The sequence below is a fragment of the Chenopodium album genome, chromosome 16, assembly GCF_948465745.1.
Source record: "Chenopodium album chromosome 16, dcCheAlbu1.1, whole genome shotgun sequence".
Lineage (NCBI taxonomy): Eukaryota > Viridiplantae > Streptophyta > Magnoliopsida > Caryophyllales > Amaranthaceae > Chenopodium > Chenopodium album.
The window spans coordinates 2014855-2035818 of record NC_137849.1 but is presented as its reverse complement, the minus strand read 5'-3'; the positions used below and the strand labels follow the sequence as shown (position 1 = coordinate 2035818).

The following is a 20964-nucleotide window of genomic DNA, read 5'->3' as shown; positions in this document are numbered from 1 at the left end:
AAATTTTACATGGTAGTTGTTCTCAAAAGTGGTCATTTAAATGGTAGTTGTTGGCAAAATTTTCTATTAATAACTTTGTAGACATGTTTTAAGTTTGTGAGATTTTAACTAAATAAGATAAATATATAAAATCATATAAAATCATAGATCTAATCGTATGGCATACATAAATCCGATAAGTAAGATCTTAAGATTTGAATCGTGATTTTGATCAATAACTATGGTTTTAACAACAAATTAAAGCCAATCAATGGCTTTCAAGGCCTTAATTATTCCTCTACCTTGCCTTAATTGCCATTAATTAACTTGAAAATTATTTTTCTCTACCTTGCCTTAACTGCCATTAATAAATTTGAAATTTATTATCTATTATAGTAATTATTTTATATTTAAACTTAGGTTGAGTATGTTTAGGGTTGAAAATTAAGGTTGTCCATGATTTAATATAATTAGTGAATAGATATTTTTTTTTTTTTTTTTTTTGACGAAGAATAGAGAAAGTTAAGGTAGGACTTATTCACATTTATCGAAGTGAATTGAACTGAACTTAAAGTAGTCATGTGGTGGATTATAATTTTTTTTTTTTTTTTTTACGGAGAATGTCTTTTTATATAAAAATTGTTAAATATTAGCACCCTAATTTAGAGTAACTCTAATACCATGCTAAGATTAGGCAAGGAGATGATATTTGGGAGTAAACTGCTAAAGTCTTGATCTATTAATCTCAAAATAGGGTTTAATGTGAGCACATGAGAACAAGCCTACTTAATTATGGCCTTATGGGGTTTGATAACAGAGGCGATGCTTAGTTGGGTCCTATGAGAGCCGTGGCCCCTATGGTGCTTCGCCCTACTCGCGCCAATTGAATTGGCTCATATGACGACCCTATTGTCCCTATATTTTTATTAGACTGGCCCCTCTCCTTAATTAAGTCTAGCTTCGTCGCTGTTTAGTAAGAGAAGGGTTAAATTTTTACGGGCTTGAATTGATTAATTTAAAATACTAAAAAATTGTGCATTGTGCTATAATCTGATTGGTGAAGGTACTTGATGCCTCTCTAACAAAAGAAAAAAAAAAAGGAAAAACTTAAAGGGAAAGAAAGAAATGTGGAGAATTAGCTTTTATACGTCACGAGCTCATGACTATGAGATCATCTCATCTTCATCAAATTACGTAACTCAAAGTTTCAAATTTATTCAATTAAATTATTGATCTATTAACCCTTTTTTTTGACGAAATTTATTAACCTCTTAGGGACTGTTCATATTTACTGAACTGAGGTGAACTGAACTGATTGGAGCTGAACTGAACTAAACTGAACTGATTGGAGCTGTACTGAACTGAGATGAAATGAATATTTTATGAGAGAGGGAAATTAAAAGCTGAATTGAACTGATTGGAGCTAAAGTGAACTGAACTGAATTGAACTAAACTGAACTGATTAGAGCTGAACTGAACTGAACTGAAATGAAATTAAATAAATGTAAACAGACCCTTATTATCAAACAGAAATTGTTACGGAGTACTTAGTATGTGATTTCTGTCCGTTTATAATTTCGAATTTGTGAGTATTCACATGTTAGTATACATTGTCAAACTAATTTCAACCGAATTTAATTTTTATTTTATTTTCTAAAAGAAATTTTTATCTAATCAATATTATTACACTGAATAATACTAGAGAATATATAAATTATTTAAAATACTGTATGATGATCAACATTGCCATGGTATCTTTTTAAAATCCATAGGAATATTTCCCATATATACACTATAAAAATCAAATTGGATAATCCCCATCAATTATGATTTCTTCATTTATTGGTGACTATAGACATATAAAAATAAATTGTGAATAAAATATGCCAACCAAAAAAAATGGTGTGAACACAAAATTATGTAAAAAGAGGTTTTCAAAAAAAGAAAAAAAAATATGTAAAAAGTGTTTCAAGGTTTATCACAAGCCACATCATAAAAAGGCAAATCAAACTAAAACTTTACACATCACTACTCTTATAAATACTCATCATATAATTCATCTAATTACAATTTGCAAATCATTTACAAAAATAAGTGACAAATATATGAAAAGAACGAGTAAAACCATGTCACTCCCTACATTTTTCAACCCCAAATTTCTTATATTTTTCATCATCAAAATCTTCATTCTTAGCTCAACAATTTCTAATGCACTTCCAACATCTTCATCTATTTCAAATGTCCAATTCGAGGCCGAAAATTCGCATAATAATGAGCATGAAATACCCCTTTTTCGAAAACTTAATAGACGACATTTGATTGATTGTCTTTCTTCTAACCCTTATCTTCAAATTAGTGTCAATACTTCTTCACATCTCTCTAATGAGCAATACATCAATGTCACCATCTCCGGTATATCACGACCGTCTGATAAGTATTGGGTTGCCATGGTTTCTCCTTCTCATTCTAGGTACGTACATAATTAAGCTCGTTCTTATTGTATGTCATCACGCCATTTTCTTGTTCATGAGGTTAATTTACTCACAAAAATGTTATGGAGTAAAAAATTAACCGGGTTTTTCTCTCAAAAAGAAGAAATTTTCAAACATTACAACAAACTACTCATAATTTCCTTTTTGTATACCACATATAATCATTTGATTTTCCTAAAAATAATTACCAAGAGAACGTTAATTAGTTTCAACATATTAGTTATGTACCACTTGGTACTTGTTTAATAACTAATACATAACATTTTAACTACTCTCTTCATTTTTTTTAGTTCTACTCATGTTTTATTTTAATCTATTAATTCTTTTTTGTCCTATTCACTCTGCTTTACCTTATTTTTGACATATCTTTTTCTTTCTTTTTTTTTTTTTTCGATCCTTTGATTTTACTTAATTACACATTTCTACACTCGCTCTTTTATTTTATTCGGTTTTTTCTTACATAAACTCACATTTTTACATTTGATATTCAAACTGAATATAGACTATAGTGAAGTTAAAATAAAATTATTTATATGTTAACAATTAATTGTATTGAAAAGTATCAACCAAATTATTATACACGAAAAATTGAAAATTATATGAATTTATGTTGTTGTTACACTTCTTGAAAGCTATATTTATTTAAAAGAATATTGTAATAATTTGTTTTAACATTTACTTCTTGAAAGCTAAATTTATTTAAAAGAATATTGTAATAATTTGTTTTAACATTTACGTTGATATTTTCCAGTGTGAAATACTGCCCTCTTAACACTTTGTTGTATAAACAAACTGGGGATTTGAGTAATCTTCCTCTTCTTTGCCATTATCCTGTCAAGGTATCACTTATTTATTTATCTATTTATTTTACATATTTTTCATGTTAATAAGAATTGTTAGAAGTGTTGAATATCAAAGTTGCATTCATATTAACAAATTATTTATGTTGTCTATTATTCTCTCAATTATTAGAGTATATGATGCAATGTTGAAAGTTGTGGTAACCATCTTATAGATGATATATGCGTTATTTGTGGATCGAACATAGTATAGAATAAAGTATTTTATGCGAATATAAATTAAATAAAGTATGACGGTTCAATGATAAATCATTTGAGTTGCGGAATGTAGAAGTTAAGATGTATCATGTATGTGGTATGTCATGGAAAATGCCTAAATTTTATTGAAAAGGAGAGAAAGATACAAGTTAAGTTGTTTATATCCACATACATCTAAATGGGGGGCCCCCTAAATGGTACTTGAATTACTTTTTAACTAAAAATTACGAAAGAATTGCCTAAACTTTTAGTTATAACTTACCTTAATTGGTTATGATCAGTAAGGTATAATTTAGTTTAGTGGATGAAGTTTCTTAAGTTAAGGTTTATTATATCATGTCATCATGGGTTCACACGTAACATGTTTTTAATAATAATAGGGAAACAAATAATAACTAGCTTAGACTTGTTAACACGTTAGATTTTTAGTACTATGTATATTATAATAAAGACTTAAATATATAAATTATATTATTCTTTTCAAGAATTTCAACTATTTGTTGACGATCTAAACATATTTTTCTTGATTAAAATTTATTTTATTTAGTACACAATATAATTTTATTGATTAGATATTTTTTATTAAGAAGAATTGATTGTGACTAAACTTTTTTAACCCTTCAAATCAATGACCCTGTGAAACAACAACAAATGGAGCTCATGCAAGAAAGCTTGAGCAAAATATCCAATGACTATAGATTCCAGGGCATTAGCTCGCAAGGGGTCTTAGTGGACAAGGAACTTCTTCCGCAGAAGTTCAATGCCACCGATATCCCTAAGTTTAAGCCAACTGACAATCCTTACTTTCACTTAAGGGCCTTTGAAAGAATTAATTGTACTAGAAAGAATTAATTGTTTTGATCCATAAATACTTTTATATTTCATACTTGTTGATTTTAAAGCTATAATTAGTTAATTACTAACCAATTAAGGAATTTAATTAATGATCACATTTGTTAAATATAAAAATAAAATATTTCAATTTTTCTAGTTGGTGGGAACACGCTCTTAGCTAACTCAAGTGACCCTACATTGATCGATCATAAGGTAATGGAGAATAAATTTTCATTATAATAGAAGCATTGACAAAGTTGTACCAACAACTAATTAGAATGCCATCTGGCCTTAAAAAAAGAAAACATAGTTCTTCTATATATTCCAAGATAAAGAAACATTTTACTTGAATTGCATAAAATTGAAGAGGTTAACATATACTTCCTCCATTTATATATTACTTCTACACATTATTTTGGCAAGCACTCTAAGATGAATATTAGACTATAAACATACAAATTAATCAGAATAATTTTACCTCCTATAAAAAGAATATATTGAGTAGTTATGGTTTAAATTTTAAAACTTCATTCATCGGTTTATCTTTTCTAATTACTTCCTCAAATATAAAGTGTGTTGCAAGTAAAATTTAAAAAATTAATAAGAAATAAAAAATGTAGAGCCACAAGGACGAGTGATAAAAATTAATCTCTTATTCATTTAGAATCACTAGTAAAGCTTTAATCACTTGAGTTATTTCTCGCTATATAAAAAATAAAATAAAAAATATAACAAAAAAATCATAGAGTATTATAAGTTAATAAAAGTGTCAATTTAAATCCACTAGTTTATGTTCACACATTTATTATTGGTCGACATTATAAGTATCGTGTCTTAAATTGGTAGCACTAGAATTATCTTGAACCAGTTGAATGTGGATCAACTTTTTCCAACTACAAACATTGCCATCAAATGTCACATGAATTATATTCAAACTGTTTCGATAAAAACATACGGAGTATCAAAATTGTAACCAAACATTTTTTGTGAATGCTTTTCATCCATACTTCTTCAATAAAAACCAACCACAAACTCTTAGAATTAGAATCAATATCCAGCTATCAACTCATGGACCAACACATGCATTGATCTTGAAGAGAAACTTTTAACTTGTATTCAATTCGAGTACTTAACTCCATCTGTTCTTTAAAGATTGCTCATTTCCCCTCATTTCACTCTACTTAGGGCATGTTCAGTTCAGCTTAATTTCGGTTCATTTCAGTTTAATTCAGTCCAGCTCCAATCATTTCAGTTCAATTCAATTCCTAATTTCTTTCTCTCATAAAATATTCTTTTTGGTTCAGTTCAGTTCAGTTCATCTCTAATCAGTTTAGTTCAGCTCAATTCAGTAAATGTGAAGAAGCCCTAGACTAGTTTGATCGAATGAGTCAATAATTTTGTCTTCATGCATGTGGGGTAAGGGGTAAAGTACAAAATAAAGATATGGTGTTCGTATTAAGGATTAACAATAGAACGTAATTAAAATGACTTTATTGTCCTTAATAAAACGAGGTAAGGATAGTATTAGTTAGGGTACACAAAGTACAGTTCTTATATATTTTTGTTGATATATTTTTATTGTATTCTCTACAAAAACCAAACAAAAGAATGACCATATTTTTATGTAAAAATAAATAACATTCGTGCTCATACTCAATTACTCATACTCATACTCGATACTCATCCCACCTTTTAATCCTTAAACTCTCATTCTTACATATCAAATAGCCCGCCGGTTTTCAAAAACTTCCCATAACACCCCCTTATGTTCCCCCGCTGCCCGAAAGTCTGTTATGAATACAAAAATGTGTGTAACCAATAATCCAATATGAACTTAGCATATATTACTTCTTTTTGCGAGAAGGGATTCCATCGAAATTGATTTCAATTTGATAAAATTGTTTCTTAAGTAACACTTATTTATTCCTAACTTTATTCTTTGCTCACAATTATAGGCTGCATTTCTGAAAAACGATCCAGATTTCTTAACCTGCAAAAAGAGTGAATGCAAGAAACAAGGAGCTAATGGAAGCTGCAGTACCAAAACTTGCACCTCATCAATTATATTTCACGTCATCAACATACGAACAGACATCCAATTTGTGCTCTTTGACAACGGCTTTAATGCACCTTGCATCTTAAAGAGAACTACACCTCTTCCATTTGCTACTCCTAATAAGCCACTCTATGGACATATTTCAAGCGTGAACTCAGCAGCTACCTCGGTAATACACATATACAACTAAACTTGATAATTAGACAAATCGAACATTATGTAATAAATATTTGAGGCCTCCCTCTGTCTAATCTCAGAGCTAAGAGCTAACCAATCACCTTGAGCTGAGACCGAGGAAGTACCAAAGTTTACAAAAATATATTTGGAAGTTTCTTTGTCGTCATGGATTAGTAGATTAGAATTTTAGATTATGAACTTCGTAATAATTTAAGCAAAAACTGCAGATGAGAGTAACATGGGTGAGTGGAAGTATGGAACCTCAACAAGTTCAATATGGTAATGGCAAATCAGTAACATCAAATGTTTCAACATTTACACAAGATGATATGTGTGGTAATAACCCATTGCTAATATTTGAGCAAATTTCGTTATCTTTTCCTGTAAATTTTACATGTTTTTATAATCTTGGATGTCCAAATAATACAATCATATAGGTGGCATTGTGAAGAGTCCTGCAGAGGATTTTGGATGGCATGATCCAGGTTATATACATACAGCTGTTATAACAGGACTTCAGGCTTCTGCAAAATTTTCCTACAAATATGGAAGGTTGTTCTTCTCTACTGTTTGACACACCAATAGTCTTATTCCCCCTTGGTTCTTTAAGTCTTGAATTGTGTTCTCAAAAACTTTGTTTCTGCTGCGCTGCTGTGCAGTGGTGCAGTTGGATGGAGTGATGAGATCCAATTTAGAACACCGCCTGCAGGAGGATCAGATGAACTGATGTTTTTAGCTTTTGGTGATATGGGAAAAGCTCCTCGAGATTCTACAGTAGAGCATTATATTCAGGTAAGAGCCATAGCATTTTCTCCTTTTAAGGCATGTAGGCCAGAATTAGTCCTAATGTGCTTAAGACCACAACCTTGGCTAGAATCGTAGTTTTCTTGACCTGCATTTTGACAGTGCGGGTTAGATTGTAGTAAGTCAACAATCCTAACCATATATTGCATTCATCAACATCACTAAATTTAAATAACTGCTTTTGACTGCAGTCATATAAACATATTTCATCAATTTCCAGCCAGCTAACCTTAATTTATGGCATTAGCCAGGATCACTCTCAGTGGTGGATGCAATGGCAGAGGAAGTTGCTACAGGCAAAGTGGACTCCATCTTTCACATAGGTGACATCAGTTATGCCACAGGTTTCTTAGTCGAGTGGGACTACTTTCTTCACCTCATCACACCCTTAGCATCTCGAGTATCTTACATGACCGCAATTGGGAACCATGAAAGGTTCATTATATCTTCTTATCTGATCTGAAAATCCAAACAAACTCGCAATCAGCATCTTTATTAATGCTTCTTTCTTGTTTCAATTGTCTTGCCAAAACAATAGGGACTATGCTGATTCAGGATCAGTGTACCCAACACCAGACTCCGGTGGAGAGTGTGGTGTTCCTTACGAGAGTTACTTCCAAATGCCAACCTCATTAAAAGATAAGCCTTGGTACTCCATTGAACAAGGTCCTGTTCACTTCACTGTCATCTCAACCGAGCATAAGTGGACGCCAGGTTCTGAACAGGTATAATTCAATCATTAATCCTCATTTCTTCCTAAATAAAAATTATTTTTCTTTCTGCATCATTTTCAGTAATTTTTGGTCCTTTGATTACCCTTCTTCCGTTGCACTTTTGCAGTACAATTGGATGAAATCAGATATGGCTTCAGTTAACAGGACAAGAACTCCTTGGCTAATATTTAATGGGTTAGTTCAATATTTTCCATCACTATTCTTCGCTGCGTAGTGGTTTAACTAGTCCTTCTGTGCAACTATACATATCAATGGTCAAAGAGTAATCTTAGGAAACAAACTCAGGAACAGAGGGAGTATTACAGTTGTAACCTTAATGAAAGCCAATCTTGACACAAAAGTTATGGTTTCATTTCAGGCACAGGCCAATGTACACTTCTGCAAAATCGGCTCTAGTCAGTGTTGATCCGTTATTTGTTACTTTTGTTGAGCCATTACTACTCCAAAACAAGGTTAATTCTTCCCCTCAAATGAATTTATATAAGTAGTATATATTTGCACTAGTAAATGAAATTTTTGGTTTCATACAAAATCTGACAACTGTATATGATTTGTGTTAGGTTGATTTGGTGTTATTCGGGCATGTTCACAACTATGAGAGGACTTGTGCATTGTATAAAGGAAAATGCAAAGCCAAACCTGTGAAAGATGCAAATGGAGTAGACACTTTTAATAACTCAAACTATGCTGCTCCTGTTCAAGCTGTTATTGGGATGGCAGGGTTCACTTTGGATGAATTCTCACCTATAGTAAGGCCTTGTTAACTTTTTCCATAGTATAAGATCTTACATGTTATTTGAATGATTTCATAAATTAAACAACTATATTTTTTTGAAAAAAGAATATTTCGAAAAAAACATAAGTTTCAGTTCATTCTAAATATTAATCTTCATCAAATTATAGAAATGTTTGTTAACACTATTTTGTTACAGGCACAAGATTGGAGTTTAAAGAGGATTAGCAAGTTTGGTTATTCAAGAATACATGCAAAACGGAAAGAATTGAATTTTGAGGTTTGTTTTTGCAAAATAACTCATTATGAATCCATTAAAAGAAAAAAAAAATATTAAAGCACTCGTTAGACACTATTGGTAAAATTTCTTATGTGACTATTTTCGAATGTAATTCTTCTTTTCATACCTTGCAGTTTGTGGACTCAAATACAAGGCAAGTCGAGGATTCATTTCGGATCATAAAGAAGTGAACTTAATCAAGGAAGGGCAGTTTTTGCACTTGTTTCATTTCAAACCAACCCATACAATAGAACTAGATCAAAGCTAATCAAGGACAGAGAGTGTGTCCCCATCGTGTTTCATTTCAAGTCCTGATGAAGAAGAGTTGATCAAGGATAGTTTTTTTAATCAAACTAGCTAGTTTCGTATAGAATCATATATAGTGTCTGAAATTTCAACACATACAATAGTACATTCTTGTGATTCATTCAAAAATTAAATTTGGCACTTTGTATGAAATGAAATGCGTACATGATCATAAGAAATTGATAGGAAAAGGATGGAAGGAATTATATAAAGTTATGTGAATTTTGTATGTGGTGTTTGGAAGCTTTCGTGTTCATATTGGGTGTTACTCAGGTGATACTGTTTGTATTCAGTAATTTCAGTTTTTCATTATAAGATACAAAATTATGCAGCTAAAATTTTCTTTGCCATTTGTTTAGGCCTTTGTCTCATAATTTAGGCAAATATGGACTTGATAATATAGATTGAGAGAAACACATTCTAATTTTTCCCTTCCTAATGACTTTGATAACTATTCATCATCAAAAGCTGACTAACTAGGTTAAATGGATAATAGTGAATTAAAAAACCCAAACAATAAAAATGATGTAATTTTGTAAGAGGGTGTAATCTCAGAACATCTGAAGTGAGAAACAGACCAAGTTTTACGACAGTTGGACAAAAATACAGAAATATTAAGAAGCAAACATTTACCTCTATTTGAATTTTATATTCCTCAAAGATCTTTTCTTTAAGATTTCTTGACTTTGTCCTGAAACCAGAAGAGACAAATCAGACTAACAAGCAGCAAGTACACAAATCATATCATCAAGAAGCTAGGAAGACATCAGCAATGAGGCTACAGTATATATGCATGTCTACTACTAAATTATCCTCCCACAGAAGAAGAAGAAAAAAAAAAAAACATTATGAGAAAAATAAATTACTTGGAAATTAAGTGTGTTCTCTTCATTTGAGTTTCACTTATCTTATAGACTTATACTTCATTTCTTTTTACTTGCAACACTTCTCATTTCACGCTCACCAATGCATTATTTCATTCACGAATGAGGCAAATTTAACTAACTCCCACATGACTATTTTTCTTAAACTATAGATCATTCAAACAAGTTAAAGAAGAGTATATGAACAGTGCATAAGTCAAAGTGTTGCGAGTAAAAAGAAATGGAGGAAGTATTGTCTCATCTGATTAGCCTTAAACTTATCTTATCTAAACTTATTAACCCTTATCTAATTTAAACTTATTAGTCCATACATATAATATCTTATCTTATACAGTATTATCTAATTCAACCTTATTAGACCTTATAATGAAGTTTTATTATACCTTATTGAACCTTATTAACCTTAAATTGATCTTATCTGAACTTTCCAATTCTTGTCTAATTTTATCTTATCTGGATTTATTAGCCCTTATATTACCTTATGTTATCTAAATTTATAGGCATTATCTTACAGAAACTTAACTTAACTTAATAGATTTCAGATAAGTAAAACTAAGATGAGGAGAACGGAGCCTTAATATTAATGACTAATGACCAATAATTTCATCATGAAAGTACAACATACAATCAAAAGGAAGAAAGAAGCCAGAACCACCACGATGTGAAATTAAAACGAATTTGAGATGGTACAGGAATGCATACAGTCACAGCCCGAAGTATACAAAAGAGATAGTGACCCACTTGGCAAAGTGTTCTCGGTCATCCAAAATCAAGACGATTTCGTATGTATCTTCGAACTTCTGCAATACTTCAAGTGGTGGCAGTCTAAGATCAACTGGACTGGTTTGGCAAGCAGGTTGACTAGCCTTTTTTCCCTGAGAATCCTAAAACATTTTCAAATAGAAAAGGTGATGAAAACCAAATTCACAAAATTAGTATATCCAAAGTAGCAATAGAATTTCCATAGAGCCAATAGAAACCAAATGTAGCAAAAAAAAAATATGCCTCCTCAAATTTTAATAATTCCGGACGTGTAGCCCATCCACTTCAAACAGACATAAACAAACTTTCCAAATAAAATCGAAAAATCAGAAGGAAAAACGCAGCATGAAGGATTAAGCTAGTTGCTTGCTTTTACTTTCTAATATTTTTTTAGAGATAAACATGCATGTGCAATTGGCAGCTTTCAGCAATCCTCTAAAAAAAAGGTAAATTCGTTGATTACTGACCAAGGTTGATGAGGAAGTAAGACCGTTTTGATTAACTACACCAGTCACCTTTTGTTCACCTTCAGCAAGAAAGAAAATGGAGGAAAAATATAAACAAAAATGACAGTGAAATTTGATTTCTTAATTAATAGGGATGCAAAAAAGATCAATGATATAAATTATCCAAAATCCAAGACTTATGATATGGCTTATTATGGCCCTTTACCCTCAACATATCTACAGCTAGTAGATGCATCATCAGAATTTCTTCTTCCAGTTGGCTGAGGATCAGAGTGAAGACCATAAACTTCATTTTCTCGCAGTTGGCAAAGAACTGTGGACCAGGGTGTAGATAATTCTTGGGTTGGCGAACATACAGAAACTTCAGCTAAAGCATGTAAAACTTGTTCACTTGTGTAGCCCAAGGTTGTGAACTACAAATGCAAGATTGCAGAAGAAATACACATTATTTCTTTTGCTGAAAACAAAAGGCAGCCAACCCTTTTTTTTGGTAGGTGGAGGGAGGGGTTGTCAAGTATTATGCTTTACACTTGCATCCAAAAGTTCAATCATTAATTATCATATAACATAGCACATAAAACACAAAATCAAGATTCACAGAAAAAACAAAGCTATTACTGGTGATCTTCAACCTTAGAGTCAATACACAAAAACATAGCTAAGCCTCCATCACAAAATTATAGTAGTGACAAAAGAAGATTTTGACTTGTGAATTCATCAAATAGAAAATGAAGATACACAAAACAAATAGCATATCGACTTTCTGAGAAAATCATAAAACCATCAATCCTCCATGTTCATGAGCAAATAACAAAGTTATAATGCTCATTAATGAGCCTGAAAGTTGTTTTCACAGTCCATGTAAAATAATTTATGCAACTTTGCTTTCATAAGTTTGGATTTAAGGTACTCTTACGCAACTGTATATGAACATTCATAGAGCTTTTTACAGTTAATTATCATAAATTCATACATCCTCTTTTATTTTTAGTTCAACCACTTTTCTTACGCTACTTTATTAAGAACTTGTTCTTTTCAACTTATTTCATAAACTTATTATTTATACTTACAAGAATCAAACAAGATCAAATCAGACTAAAAAACAAAATCAAACTAGAAGATCTAATATTTGTTTACTTACACATTGGGACAAATCTAACGGGATACATTGATGAAAGATACAGTTAATGTTTATCCAGACCATGAAATAAGATCAAACCAGACCAAAAATCTGAAAATGATAGAACCAATGTCAAACATCCCTACAATATATGGTCAAACTAAAACAGAACAAAGAAAGTACAAAAAAAAGAAAGAAAGTACAAAAAAAACAAAGCAAATTACTTATCATCACAATAATTAGATTATTTACACACAATTGATAAACAAAGTCTTCTGATCAGGTTGGGTTACTTGTTGTCAGACATGACCTATATAAGGCTATAAGCAAATGAGAGATTTCTTGGAGAAGATTCTCAACTTTGATCACAAAACCTAGCAAAATATTGCTATAAGTTAAAGGGACCAAGTGCTTGATAAAGTTGCAAACTAAACTTCTCACAACCAATGAGTTACTTTGGAGCATTACAGACTCCCCCAGTCAAAGACAAAAATCATCATTACAAGCCTAAAGCTCAATCCTCCAACAGCAGTGTAGATTATGTATGTGGCACATATGGATCAAATATTGGTGTTAAGAAATATGACACCAATAGATTTAGATTAAGGTTATAGTTCAATGATAGAGTAATTTCAGTTAATGAGCTATTGGTAAGACTAATAATAACTAGGGTTTCAAAGCACTGTGACATTTACAAGTCCCCAAACAAAATGGAGAATCAATGAAAAGGAAAAGGGATGTATACAAGAAATTAGAATATCTATGTGCATTCGCAAAACTGTACCTTTTTCAACAATATATAAATATAATTTTCTAAGGCCTTTTTATTTCACCCTTAAAAAAATTGTGAAAAAATTAAAAACGTGAAAAATAAGTTCTAATAAGGACCAATAATGGCAATACGGGGTACCAAATTCATTTTACAACTAAACTTAAGCTCATTCAATTTGCTAGGATTTAGCACAGAACAGAGTAGTCAAAGCAAAGAAAACAGAGTAACAATGGCAGCCAAGGGATAGTTGTATTGCAAATCAAAGTAACTTACAATACGAGCCTTCTTTCGAGAGGAAGGTTCTCTCCACAACAAACTTCTTAACAAATTTTTGCATGCATTTCCCTTGACCCCAATTCCCTATTAATACCCAAAACTGAAGCAAGCAACCGACTCTAGAAGCTGCTAGCAAAAGGAATCAAATAACAAACTCCATAACTAATTTATTTATGGATTACTATTTTACCCTCTCCCATCCAAAACTGATTTTCTAACAAAATTCCCTTCTCAAGCATTGCTAACATTCTTGGGCCTCCTTGCATAAGTGAAGCGGATACTAGGCCTAGTCTGATTCCTTGCACAAGCCAATATATTATATCATATTTTTTCAAGTAAAAAGAATGTACTCCAAGACAATCAAAATAAAGCTAATTAATATAGAACTCCATGTGTCCTGCAATATATTTCATCATAGGAAATAGCAGAATTTTAAAGAGTTTCTTTCTTTGGTGGGAAATGTAATTGCTAGTGGAATAAAAAGGTACACAGATTGAAGATAGTGGATAATTTTATGTAGAGGAAAGAGAGAGTAAGAAAATGTTATTGGAAAGAGTGTGTAGATTTAAATTAAGGAGCATAATATGCAGCATGCAGGGAGTAGGTGCCTCCAAATGAATTTCAACTAATGCGCACAACCTAATATTCCACACGTTTGCAGTATCCTACATATAATGAACCTCAACTATGTTGACTGCAATTTCACCTCAAAAGACTTTTCACACTTTTACTGATGAGTCATGCAAAAAGATGCCACTCTATAAGTTATTACTGCCAAAAGTGCCAACATTATCACCATGACTACAGCTAATTACATAATACTAACAAATCCGGACCAAAGAAAGTGATGAAAGGTAAAATATATGGAGGCAATGCACCAAAGACCTTACAGTTATGAATGTGATATAATTTTTATATCTTTGAGTGAGAAGTAAAATCCAAGTGAGATTAATAAAATGTACCCTCTCAAGAAACTCCAAAGGAATATCATCTTTCATGCCCTTGTTCTGATGAGGAGATTATGATGCATTAGAAACACACACATTTACACAATAATGAGTGTCACCGAGAAAATCAGCTCAGAAAATTTGAAGAAATCTGGGGGGGGGGGGGGGGAGAGCAAATTTCAAAATGGCCATCAATTAATAAATAACCAAAAAATGGAATTATAAAAATAGCCCTTTGTTTGGAATCTTTGGATGGAGAAAATTGGAGGGAAAGGAAGAGAGGAGAAAAAAAGGGATCCATCCGCCCTTGTTTGGATACCATTTAGTAGGAGGGAAGGGAAAGGAAATGAAAGGATTCATTTTCACTCCCTTTTTAATAAACTATATGATGTAACCTTACCTTCTCTCTTCCCTTCCTTTCCTCTCCCTTCCTTCTCTCCCCACTGCCTTCTTCTTCAATCCCTTCCCTTTCCCTTCCACATTGGTATCTCAACAAACCGTAAATGAAAATCAAAAACAACAAATAAAGCTCTATTTAAATTATAAAATGAAAAGCAAGAAAGGGAGCCCAAACCTAAGCCATTAGAAGGATCTTCAATGGTGGTAAGTATGGCAGAAGAATGACAGTGTGAGAGGAGATATGTTGTGCTGAGGAAAAAGGGGCAAAAAAAAGGAGGAAGTTAGGGCATATTGCCAGCTAATTCACATTAACTGCAACATAAAACAATCAACCAAAATGACAAGTGTTGGTGAAACCAACAATGCCAGATTAAATTGATGGTTAATGGTTTCCTATTTAATACCAGCATATGGCTTAGAGGGTTATAATATGTAATGAGAAGTTTGTCATCTTTCTGGAAATTGTTAAAATTAACAAACCCAAAATTCAATAATTCAATATCACATTATTTAAATAAAAATCAAAGAATAAACTCAGATTCTAAAATCTAACAGTAAACCAAAATAAAAGAACTTACAAGATAAAAGCGATTTCCATCAAATTCAAAAGCTTGAATTGGCTTGTGCACCGTTACTGTCTTCATATTCTTGATCACTCTCACTGTTATTTCTGGATTTGTTCTTCAATTGGGAGGAAATTAGGAGAGAGAAAGAGGATGGTAATGAGAGAAGCAGCGTGAAAGGGGAGATATATAGTGCTGAGGACATAGTGGGAGAAAAGGAGGAAGACCAACTAAGAGGAAGTGAGTCCGCACATGAAAAGCAACAAATTTCATGTGATCTTCAGGTGCATGTAGCTGCTACAGTGTTTTCACCATTTACACACTCAGATCAATTTCATAAGCATATGGTTCAGTTTCATACTTTTTAATGGTTAGAAATATGTCTCTTGCAGCCTTCAAGGAAACTACGCCATATAAGAGCATTTGGAGGGAATGGCATGCTAGCGATCACTTGCTCTGCTTCCTTTAAATGCCCATGACGAGCTAATAGGTCCACCACACCATGATAATGATCCATCCCTGGCTCAAGATCATATAGCCTTTGCATTCGTGAAAAGAACGCCATTCCTTCTTCAACTAAGCCTCCATGTCTGCATGCTGAAAGCACAGCCACAAATGATACAGTATCTGGCTTGATCCCCAGGAGCTCCATTTCCTTAAACCTTTCCAAGGCCTGTAATACAAAGCCATGATGCCCAAGAGCAGAAATTATAGTAGTCCATGTAATAAGGTTCTTATCTTGTGTAGCATCAAAGACTTTCACCGAATCTTCAACACATCCACATTTTGCATACATGTCTATTAGGGTGTTGCAAACAAATGTATCACAACGTTCAAAGTTGGACTTAATTAGGAGACCATGGATGGAAATACCAAAAGCAAGGCAGCGCAGACTGGTGCAACTACACAGGACACTCACGATTGTATAATTGTCAGGATAAATTTGAAGTTCCAGTATGTGCTTAAAAACTTCAAATGCTTCAGTATGATAGCCATTATGAGAGCAAGTAGACACTAGAATGTTCCAAGAAATAATGTCAGGTTCATCCAGCTTAGAAAGGATCTCCATAGATTTATCAGACTCCCCCTTTCTACTATAAGCAGCAGCTATGACATTGGAGGAAACCACTGGAATTGGTGTCTCCGCAGAATTGGCAATGAGCAATGCATCAGATATTAGTCCATTTTTGGCATACGAGGTAATCAGCGAGCTAAACACATACTCATGTTGAAGGTATCCTGTTCTTATAATCAAACAATGGAGCTGTTGCAGCTCAAGGACAGAAGATACTTTCAGCACTGCAGAAAATGTAAACTCGTTAGGACAATAACCAAACTGAAGCATCTCTTGAAATAAAGATACAGAGCTGCTCTGACTTTTAGAAGTGACAGCTGCAATCAAGCTGTTCCATGAAACAACATTTCTATCACATATTTCATCAAAGCACCGTCGAGCACAAACTAACATATCGCACTTCCCATAGAAGTCAACCAATGCACTACCCACAGAAACATCATTTTTCATTGAGTTTTTTATAACCTTAGAATGGACATAATCTCCACACAGTTGTATCCGCAGATTGGCCGAACAATTGATAGCACCAACATAAGTAGTTTTGTTAGGCAAAATCCCTTCACAGAGCATATGATAGAGCAGCTCTAATCCCCTGCTAGGACTGTCACTTCTCGCCAACGGCCCAATCAAGGTATTATATGTCACAACATCACGAAATGGTATCGCCTCAAACATTTTTACAGCCAAAGAAAAGTTCATGCATTTCACACACATGTTGAGAAGGGAATTTGAGGTAGAAACTTCATGAGTTAAACCAGTTTTAATAACTAGACTTTGCACTTGTTGTCCTAATTCTTGTGCCTTTTCTCCCGTAAAACCAGACAGTAAACCAACTATAGAGCCCTCGGAAATCTTATAACTTGCCCTCATCATCTCACGAAATAAAAGCATAGATTCTTCCATGAACCCATGATATCCTAACAAAGATATAACAGAATTCCATGTGACCAGACTCTTGTGAGGCATATCTTCAAAAACTCGAACAGCCTTGTCAATACACCCATGTCTGCCAAACATACCAATTAAAGCAGTCCCAGCATGAGGTTCAGCAAATAGCAATCCATTCTTCAACATTAACCCATGTAAAATAAATCCCCTCATCAAGTCCAAAGAAGAACAAGAGAGAAGACCACCAAAAGTGAATTGGGTCGGTCTAAAACCACAAATCCACATACAAGAAAAGAGTTCCCAAGCATCATCCACCTGCTCATTGCGACTATATGCACTCATTAAAGCATTGTAGGAGACCAAGTTCTTTTGGGGTATTTCGTCAAATACCTTATGTGCACTCTGTAACTCATGAAAACACGCATACAAAGAGATAATGTTGTTAGCAAAGTAGGTTGATTGTCTAGCATATGAACCCAGAGTAATGGTAAGAGCATGTAAGGATTGTACTGCTTTGAGGGTTGCAGCTTTAGTGCATTTATGCAGGAAATCATGAAGCTGTTCATCTTGGTATCCAATTAAAGTATGTTGGAGTGTACAGAACAATTGACAATGCCTTAAATTAGCAGTAGAAGAACAAGGCAATTTCAACAATACAGAGCACAAAGATTTTCGGAGGCTTGTGCTTGGTATATAAGAGGTGATCATGTACACCCTGCTAAAGAAGAAAAGTCAGTCAAGTAGACCCAAGTTCAGAGATGAATTACACTTACAAGTTACAACCCAAAGTCAAAAAAAAAAAAATAATAATAATAATAATAATAATAATAATAAAAGGAAAACATAAGTGCTAGAATGGAGTGTATTCTTAATACCAACAATGGCAAAGTTATGAGTAATAAATTGCTTAATTAACGATGATTTTTTTTTTTTCTATATCATATGGTAGCATAAAATTTTACTATAAAGACAATGTAGGGAATATCATGTAAAAATCAGACATGATTTCACGACAACAATTAAGGACTAGTATAGTATATCTGCTGAGTACTAGATTAGAGTTAGTGCAAAAGGTATAGTATAGCAGCCTTTCCAAGCGAGCCTCCTACAAACCCCCATGACGTGATAGGAAGGATATTACGGGAAGCAATGAGGAAATATTTTCCTGCCAATGGAATCGAATGAGGGGAGAACTTCACATCCAGTTGAGAAGGCAGGACATCCCGACCCTATAATTATTAAGCCTTTGCAATGATACTTGGTTCAACTCTATTCATAACCATTTTTTGCATTTGGGACTTTCTATCTTCTTGGGTCGATAATCAATCGTCTTTCATTTGGATAGTGAGTAGTTTTTATAATAATAAGCTCCACTAATCACCTTAAGAACATGCAATTGCAGTACCAATCCTCATTGCTAATCATATCATTTAAGTACCCTCCTCAATCCTCACCTCTTAAGTTGACTCTGCAACCATCCTCAAAGCAACACCCGTCTCTGAGGTAAGGCAGCAGAGGTGGCCACCTCGGCCAAGAAGAAAAATTTTATTTTTATAGTTCCGTCCTAACATTAAAGGGTTTCGCAACACATTAGCAACCACATTTGACACAATTATCAGATTGAATTCTTCTCGCTTAAGAATTCCAGGAAGAAAATTTCCATTTTTATAGTTCTGTACTAACATCAAAGGGTTCTGTAACACATTAGCAACCACATTTCACTCCATTGTCAGATTAAGTTCTTCTCGATTAAAATTATGATAACCGAAATTCTAACAATGAAATTTCTCGTCAAAATCATTAAGTTATTATAATTAACTGTTCAATTATCTACCTAAGAAGAACCCTAAACTGACTATAATCTAGCAAAGAAATTTGTCGTTATAATCTTTCAGTGTTGATAACCAATAGTTCAATATTCTACCTTAGAAGAACCCTAAATTGAATGCAATGACTAAATTAAAGATTAATATTTGAATGTGAAAATGTCGATGAAAGATTACCTCAGAATGAAGCTACTTCAATGGAGGAGAGAGAAAGCTCAAGAGCTGCTTTAATGGAAAACTCAGAGTATGCTTTCAATGGAGGAGAGAGGGGGAGCAACAATTTCCTTTGAATTCAGCAAAAGAAATTTTTCAATTTTTAAAAAAACTTTTATTACTTAGGCAAAAGTTAACGAGCACCCGAGGCGTTAGATGATAAGATAATTAAAAATGGAAATATTAGAGTAAAACTAACATTAATTACAACGACGCGTGATTTTGTCATGCATTCCTAACTTAATACTCTTTCGATCAATATAATTATTCCTTATCTAGCGCCACGGGACGCTCGTTAGCAAGATTCTATTAGTAAAAGGGTTTTTTTTAAAAAAAAAAAAAATTAACCACTTCTAAATGACTGAATGTACCTTTTGTTGAATTAATCACTTTTTTTAATTAAAAAATATATCACCCCTAATTTACAATCAGTAGGTTTCACTACCCCTATCTCTAATTCTCTATTCTAGCCAGTTTTCCCAGTATGGATGTAGTAAGCTTTGGGTGTCAAGTTGCTAAGAGACTAAGAGTCTGTTCCGATTTACTGAACTGAGCTAAATTGAACTAAACTGAATATTTTATGAGAGTAGGAAATTAGGAACTAAACTGAAATGAACTGAAATTAAGCTGAAGAGAGCAGGCCCTAAAGTACGAGCGTGTGTGGTAGTTTTAATTTACATTAAGATCGTATCATGTTTTAATTAGTAAGTTACCCAAAAAAGGCAAAAGTATATCCCAAATTGGCTAAAAGTTACCCGATGTACACTAATGTTATTGTAAACCGAATGGACACAAAAGTTTTTTATCACAATCGGGTGTACAACATTAATTGTACATATGTTGTAATATTGTATTAAAATGATCGAAAATTACCTTAAAATGAATAAAAAGTTATCCCAAAAATAATGTTATCCAATACAAATAAAAGTTATCTAATTTACAATTTATTGGTAAACTCTTTTATATGACTGAAAATCAAATCTTAGTGATCGAAAATAATTATATTGCCGTTGTAAAATTTAAAATTTTATTTCGTTGTCTATTAAAATAGGATCGAGTATAAAATTACCAAAAAAGACAAAAAGTTGACCCAATTGGCTAAAAGTTGTCATAATATATTATCACAAATTATTGGGTGTATCACAAACTATTGGCTGCGAGAGGAGACAACATGACGATGAAGACGACGGCGACGATAAAGACGATGACAAAAATGGTGGATGAAGACATCAATGACGACGATGACGATCAGAAAATGGTGGCAGCAATGGTGGTTTTGCGATTAAAACCCTAGTGTTGTGATTGGGGGACAATGGAGG

The 20964-nt window shown here is 32.9% G+C and overlaps 2 protein-coding genes across 4 annotated transcripts; one reads left to right on the top strand and one right to left on the bottom strand.

Annotated features, from left to right (window-relative positions):
• Positions 1-1999: 1999 nt before the first annotated feature.
• LOC145586042 (putative inactive purple acid phosphatase 27) lies at positions 2000-9790 on the top strand. Its single transcript, XM_081642758.1, has 13 exons — positions 2000-2449; positions 3223-3310; positions 6319-6588; positions 6824-6932; positions 7034-7148; positions 7256-7388; positions 7648-7835; positions 7939-8125; positions 8241-8308; positions 8493-8586; positions 8695-8883; positions 9067-9147; positions 9282-9790. The coding sequence occupies exons 1-13, from the start codon at positions 2085-2087 to the stop codon at positions 9336-9338; spliced, it is 1944 nt and encodes a 647-aa protein (XP_081498884.1). The 5' UTR covers positions 2000-2084; the 3' UTR covers positions 9339-9790.
• On the bottom strand, positions 6910-19769 carry LOC145586041 (pentatricopeptide repeat-containing protein At3g58590-like). 3 transcript variants are annotated; one of them, XM_081642755.1, is made up of 6 exons: positions 19610-19769; positions 15659-18321; positions 11040-11221; positions 10087-10144; positions 7630-7859; positions 6910-7488 (listed from the first exon to the last, which is right to left on the bottom strand). In XM_081642755.1, the coding sequence occupies exon 2, from the start codon at positions 18312-18314 to the stop codon at positions 16008-16010; it is 2307 nt and encodes a 768-aa protein (XP_081498881.1). In that variant the 5' UTR covers positions 18315-18321; positions 19610-19769; the 3' UTR covers positions 6910-7488; positions 7630-7859; positions 10087-10144; positions 11040-11221; positions 15659-16007. The 3 variants fall into 3 exon arrangements, with proteins under 3 accessions (XP_081498881.1, XP_081498883.1, XP_081498882.1); XM_081642757.1 differs by lacking the exons at positions 6910-7488; positions 7630-7859 and adding an exon at positions 8051-8117; XM_081642756.1 differs by lacking the exons at positions 6910-7488; positions 7630-7859; positions 10087-10144; positions 11040-11221 and adding exons at positions 11845-11979; positions 15256-15329.
• Positions 19770-20964: the final 1195 nt, after the last annotated feature.

Excerpts from the sequence above, each read along its gene's own strand:
- LOC145586042 (XM_081642758.1), top strand. The coding sequence starts at position 2,085 with ATGAAAAGAACGAGTAAAACCATGTCACTCCCTACATTTTTCAACCCC. Across the intron at positions 6,589-6,823 it reads TGAACTCAGCAGCTACCTCG|ATGAGAGTAACATGGGTGAG; the intron begins GTAATACACATA and ends CAAAAACTGCAG. Across the intron at positions 7,389-7,647 it reads CAGTAGAGCATTATATTCAG|CCAGGATCACTCTCAGTGGT; the intron begins GTAAGAGCCATA and ends TTATGGCATTAG.
- LOC145586041 (XM_081642755.1), bottom strand. The coding sequence starts at position 18,314 with ATGATCACCTCTTATATACCAAGCACAAGCCTCCGAAAATCTTTGTGC.